Source organism: Fukomys damarensis, unplaced genomic scaffold (genome assembly GCF_012274545.1).
Source record: "Fukomys damarensis isolate Sample0158 unplaced genomic scaffold, DMR_v1.0_HiC HiC_scaffold_12, whole genome shotgun sequence".
Lineage (NCBI taxonomy): Eukaryota > Metazoa > Chordata > Mammalia > Rodentia > Bathyergidae > Fukomys > Fukomys damarensis.
In genome coordinates this window covers 45871985-45878415 of record NW_022900924.1, presented here as the reverse complement: position 1 = coordinate 45878415, position 6431 = coordinate 45871985, and the positions used below count along the sequence as shown (strand labels likewise).

Genomic DNA, 6431 nt, shown 5'->3' with positions numbered 1-6431 from the left:
CCCCCGGAAAAAAAAAAAAAAAAAAAAAAAAAAAAAAAGAATTAAAGAAATGCATGAATTGTAATGTTGACTCACACATTTTAAAAATTCAACTGTCTTACCAGCAAAGAGCAGCAACTAGAGGTTCCATTTGACCCAGCCATCCCTCTGCTGGGTATCTTTCCAAAAGAATTAAGAGTATCATATCACAGTGATATATGCACACCCATGTTTATAGTGGCACAGTTTGTAATAGCTAAAACTTGGAAACAGCCCATTCGCCCATCCGTTGGAGATTGGATTAAGAAGATGTGGTTTTTCTTTTTTTTTTTTTTTATTGAGTTTATTGGTACATTTAGGGATACAGTACAGTTACATTCATTGTTGGGATCATGTGCCTTTACATGGCAAGTCTTGATTCTCATTTTTTCCCCTTACCTCTGCCCTCCCTTCACCCCCTCCTCCCCTCCCCATCTACAAACACTTTATTTCCATTTTTTCATTTTCTCATATTTTTTCTTTTCCCTTTTTGTTCTTCCCCTACGTATCACACCTTCCCTACACCTTTAGCTCCTTTCCTCCCATTTCTAAATGTCAGTAATCTTATTAGAATCTTATGCATTGTTGCAGAATATTCACATCAGGGAAACTATTTGGTATTTACACGTGTGACTTATTTTACTTAGGAGCATATCCTCAATATGTATCCATTTTCCTATGAATGAATCTATTCTCTCGCTCTTTATGGCTGAGTAATATTCCATTTTATAGAAAAACCACATCTTCCTCGGTTTTTCTATAAAATGGAATACTACTCAGCCATAAAGAGCGAGAGAATAGATTCATTCATAGGAAAATGGATACATATTGAGGATATACTCCTAAGTAAAATAAGTCACACGTGTAAATACCAAATAGTTTCTCTGTTGCGAAAAACTATAATAGTACATAAGATCCTAATGATATAATTGACAATGTGAAATAGGAAGTAAAGGGCTAAAGGTGTGAGAAAGTGGAAAGGGTAGGGGAAAGGGAATAAGGGAAAAGAAAAAATATGAGAAAATGAAAAAATGGAAATAAAGTGTTTGTAAATGGGGAGGGGAGGAGGGGGTGAAGGGAGGGCAGGGACAAAGGGAAAAAATGAGAACCAAGATCTGTCATGTAAAGGTACAAGATCCCAATAATGAATGTAACTGTACTGTATACCTAAAATGTACCAATAAACTCAATGAGAGAAAAAAAAGTCTTACCAGATCAGCAAACATTTTCTTTATTTGATTGATTGATCAAAACCAGGTGGATGCACTACATAAATAGTGAATAACTACATCCCTGACCTTTTGTTTTTACTTATTTGCTTCTTTATTTTTATTTTTACTTTTTATTTATTTTATTTTTGAGATAGAGTCTTGCTAAGCTGCCTGGTCTGGGCTTGAACTTATGGTCCTCCTATTCCATCCTCCCAAGAAGCTGAGAGTACCACCACACCTGGCACTAGTATAGGATTTATTATACCTCATATGTGATGGGTTGTTACAAAGCAAACCCTCTCAAAAACAACTGATGGGGTGACAGTTGGTATGAAGTTTCTGGAAGAAATTCAAATTTTGATCTAAAAGCTATAACAGATTCATATGCTTTCACCAAATAATGGTCCTGAGTTATGCTATGGGGATCAGAGATTATGTCAATGTGACTTATACAAGTAATTTTTTCACAGCACTGTTAAGAATCCCTAAATACTGGAGCCAAGTGCGCAGCAGACAGAGTGACCACGTCCTGCTTCACCCAACATTCCTTGCTAAGGCCTGGTGTAATCACTAATAGTGTCTCCCTTCACTCTCAAAATTTCCCCGGTCTTTTGCAACAGGGCACGATCTCTGCTTCCTGCCTAAAGATCTCGACAGACGCTTCATAGAGTTCTTGGTTTAGTTTAGTAATCCCTCGTCGCTTGGTTTTGTTTTTATTTTGCTAAAATGAATATACGGCGAGGTAAACAAGAATTCTTGAGCGCGTATTGTAAGTGCTGGATCCCGTCTATGGGCCTGTAATGTAAAATGCCTCATTTGCTCCTCCAAGTTGTGCGACACTCCTGTTCTGCGTAGGAGGAGATGGGGGCCCAGAAGACTTTCTCAACTACCAAGAGGTTCTTTTGTCGTTGAATTGAATTAAAGTATTTTGCAAAACAGCTTGACATGTCTGTGTTTAAAGTGTCTCTTGGTGACTGAAAAGGTTCAGGACTCGTGTGACTGTTGAGGAATATGATGTCGGTGCTTATTAAAAATAACCAAGTTTCTGCCCCTGGATTCTAACACTGGTGACCATTCCATTCCATAATCTTGTTGGAGCAATGTAATTGCTTGTTCTCCTCATGGGGGAGCTGTAACTCCAGGGGATGGTGGAGGAGCAGCAAAAATATTTTAAAAGAAGAATGAAGCCGCATGTACTCACAGTTTGTATAGATGGCTTTCCGAAAAGGTTTGCCCTTGGAAAAGATAAAGGCTATGGTGACACAGTTGAGGGTAGCAATGGGCCACAGAGTAGTGCCCTCGAAGCTTAAAACGGAGCCCGGAACCAGAGTAGCATTTCCAGTCCATTTTCCTCCCAGACTCACATCGGTTGAGAAATTACTTTGGTTGGTCAGAAAGCACCCGCTGCAAAAGAATTGCCGATATTTGTAAGATTTTTTTATTCAAATTTTAACCAGTAAGTGGGGGGGGGCGAGTTTAATCGCTACCATGGGACTTCAGGTTTCCACTTGTTCCACTTGGTAATGACCAAGGCATAACTTGTTCACGTCTTGGAATTACGTAACAGAAACGAAATTCAGAGGAAGCCAGGATTGTTCTTCGGCCCTTCAAGTACAGCAAGTAATCTATTGTGAAAGGGCCTGGATGAGAATTTTCTCTGGAATTCTTTTTAATTCACAGAGTAAATGTACCATGTGAAATGAAATTATGTGTGTGTCTTGGTGTGTCTTGGTGTGTGTGTGTGTGTGTGTGTGTGTGTGTGTGTGTGTTTTGTCACTACGGTAAGCCTACCAAACTGTGTGCTGAGTTTGAGTGTCTGCACTTTAATCCTTTCTCCTTATTTAGGCAAATCTTCCTAAACATCCATGAGGTATATAAATTAAACTCCAATTTATCACGTGACCTAGAAGACCTACCGTTCCAGCCTTAACTTACCCTTCTGATCTTTTCTCTTTCTTCCCATGTTCCTTTTATACTCCTAATATATGCGATTGTTCCCCATTCCTCAAATACCACAACTTGAAGATTTGTTGAGTTAGACGTGCTACTTTCCATTAATTGAAATAATATTTATCCTTCAAACTGCACTACGTTAAAACTGCTTTTTCTGGGAAGTGAATCTAATGGGCCTCATTCTGCCCTCTGTGGCTCACTGTTTTGAAATTATTTTGTTATTTTCCACCTGTGAGATGCGAGTTGAGTATGGAATTTTTCTTTTGATTTTTGTTGTTTCTGTTTGACTTAAATGTGCATCGTGGCACTTTACACAATGGGATTACATAACAGTTACTTTTAAAAAAAAAAATTATTTAAGAACTGGCTTTCCCCAGCCTGACTGATCTATTTGCAATGTACTTCTTTTTTTTTTTTTCAATGCTGAAACCTAAAATACAAACCTAGTTTTCATGCTTGAAAGCTTCCTAGGTTTCCTGCTTGAAATTTTGTAATTAACATTAAGATGGTATACAAATCAGAATCATTTTCCAACTGAGAATCTAAATGCAAGACTTAATTCTTACTATCTCGGGCTCCTTAGGTACCAGATGTACTTCCCTACAGTAGTTCAGTTAACATTTGCTAAAGGAATTAATGAGACCAGCAATCAGTAGTCACGTTCTTACAGAAGGATGTACAGAGACTAGAGGCCCTGCAATGACAGAGTTTAACAACAAAACGTAGCTAGTTCTATCTGCTCCTATGGTGGATGAGTTGAGGGCAAGCATTGTGCAGCAACTTTGGGACAGAAGCAGGACTGTCCTGGTTTCCTGTCCTGCCACTGTGCGACACGACCCTGTCTCCTATTTCTTCAATCAGGATAGGGCGACTTTGAGCCTATGAGCTCCAATGTGGACAGAAACCTGGTTTTGAAACTAAATGGGATTCTACATTCCAAGCAGTAAACTACTGGGTTTGATACCCAAATAATAATCTTAGACATCAGTCCATTCTTTTCAGCCTCTGCTTCATTTATTTCTCCCAGTTCTTGGGCTTTCAGGATGACAGTGGAGTGAGGGGGAGTTTGTCCATCCTCTATTTCAAAAGCAGCAGCTCTTTTCTCACCATTTCTTTCAGAGCCGGGAAGGCTTCCCCAGAAACAAATAAAGTTTGAGAAACTATTGCATAGTTTACCTCATTTTACCTTTGATCCATCCTCAAGGAAATTAAAGCCCTGGAGGTGAAAATACTTGTCCTGAGATTAGTGTTTCAATTCAATCAGAATAATGATACTGCCCACTAGTATTTTAGTTTTAACACTCATTTGAAAAACCCCAAATAATCTCAGTGATGACTTTTTTTTGTATGTCTTTATGAGGGTCTGGTGAATGGTAAAATCCAACAGGTCAAATCCAACTCCCACCTCTTTTTGAAAATAAAGTTTTATTGGAACATAAAGATACCTACTTATTTACATATTGTCTATGGGTCTTTTTGCACTTCAATAGCAGTGTTGACAAGCTGCATCAGAGACCATGCAGCTCAGAAAACCTGAGCCATCTATTGTCCTGCTCTCTGTGAGAAATGATTACCAACCCATGGTCTATAGAAAACCCAAGCCATCAGCCAATGACTACGTTCACACAGCCACCCAGCTATTAGATCTATACATCGACCACCAGTGAGACAGACCTCCGTGTGTCTACTCCATATGGCTCATCCGAGCACTCTACCCAATGTGTCCTGCTTTATCATTAATGTTTTGCAGTGTGGTGATACAAATTTTGCTAATAACCATTTTAGAACATGTTCAAACCAAGTTGGGCAGTATTGCTGGAGAATTATCGTATCGATTTCAGAAAGGAAAATTATGAAATGGAACTCACCTGTAGAGGTAGACCTCACAGTACCAAGGCTGCTGCTTCACATAGAGAAAGGCGCACACCTGCACGATGCAGGTGAAACAGGAATTGAGGAAGACGGAAAGCAGCAAAGGGGGAGAGAGGAGCTGTCCTGCGGGTCGATAGGGAGCCAGCTGTGGGTAGGCATCAGTTGAACTCACTGAAAGACAAGTGCATTTCATTGTTCAGAATAAAAGACTGCAATGCGTATTACTGTATTTGGGTCTTGCTTTAAGATCCAGATGGAATAAACTTGAATCCGACACTGATGTCTACATAAGCACATTACTTGGTTGCATATCTGATTCTGACACCTTTGTCTCTTTCATGCTATTGCTTCTCCTTCTGAAATGAAAAGCAAGGGTCTACAAGGCCCTGCAATCAATATATTCACCACATCGCATGGTGCAAATACTTTTGCTCTAACCAGACAACCAAGGATGGTTTGTAAAAGAGGAAGATGACCTGTCAAATGGCCTAAAAAGACACTCATGTTACCTCACTGTGTTGATGGAATGTGGAGAGTTAGGATGAGAAGAACAGACAAGCATCTAGCTAGACCTGTCTTCATATGCTGGGAAATACATAGGAAGAATTTGCCTTGTCATTCAGCCAGCATTCTCTGATCCCTTCAGTCTAGCAGATATTGTGATAGATGCTAGAGGTGTGTTCCTTCCTGGATTTGTATGGAAATGCAGGGCAGCCAGTATGCATTCTGTTATTAGGGAGAAAAAAAAACTAAGAAACCTTACTTCTTTATGACAGTGTTTGAAAATATATTATATTTTTTTATTTTAGGAATTACTTTTTAATTTTCATTTAAAGGGATTAAAAATGGTCCATTAAAAGACAACTTTAAAAAGATGACTAATCCCTTTTGGGAGCTACACATTCTAGTGACAGGGTGAAAGTAAAATGTACTTAACTTCTCAGGACAGAGCAGGAAAGGAGCACGAGGAAGTTAGAATTAGAGACGTTACATTTAATATCACATAGTCGTGTTTCAACTCTTGCCTTGCTACCTGCCACCTCTTCCCTTTTTGCAGTTTATTTCTGATTTCTCTGACATAGAGGGGAAAGTAGAATGTGAGTGTTTGGGTTTCTGTTCATGCATGTAGGGGTAGGGTCGTAAGGAGCTGGTATCCAACTTGGGATAACAAAACTCTAAAGTAGGCCTGGCTTTTGTTCGATGTGTAATCTAGGATAATCATGTAAACGCTCTGGCTCTTCATTTTGTATATATAAAACAAATTTGCTGAAATGTTTAGGTGGGTGCAAAAGCCCCTCCAACTCATTCATTCCAAAGCTCAACTACTATGACTTTACTGCTTCCAGTCTAATCAGTGTTGCTTTTTTTTTTTTTTTT

At 39.1% G+C, this 6431-nt stretch overlaps 2 protein-coding genes across 4 annotated transcripts in view; one reads left to right on the top strand and one right to left on the bottom strand.

The window, feature by feature from the left end:
- Plaat1 (phospholipase A and acyltransferase 1) overlaps positions 1 to 2131 on the top strand; it is a 32131-nt gene extending 30000 nt beyond the window's left edge. Inside the window, exon 4 of the mRNA XM_010624087.3 lies at positions 1700 to 2131. Within this exon, the coding sequence (XP_010622389.2) occupies positions 1700 to 1708 (9 nt within the window). The 3' untranslated portion in view covers positions 1709 to 2131. The remainder of the gene's footprint in view (positions 1 to 1699) is intronic.
- Positions 1 to 6431, bottom strand: part of Atp13a5 (ATPase 13A5) — a 102351-nt gene that overhangs the window by 7591 nt on the left and 88329 nt on the right. For all 3 annotated transcript variants that reach the window (XM_010624089.2, XM_033762569.1, XM_033762570.1), the window contains 2 exons: positions 5051 to 5225; positions 2431 to 2633 (listed from right to left, as the gene is read on the bottom strand). In XM_010624089.2, coding sequence (XP_010622391.1) covers positions 2431 to 2633; positions 5051 to 5225 — 378 coding nt within the window. The remainder of the gene's footprint in view (positions 1 to 2430; positions 2634 to 5050; positions 5226 to 6431) is intronic.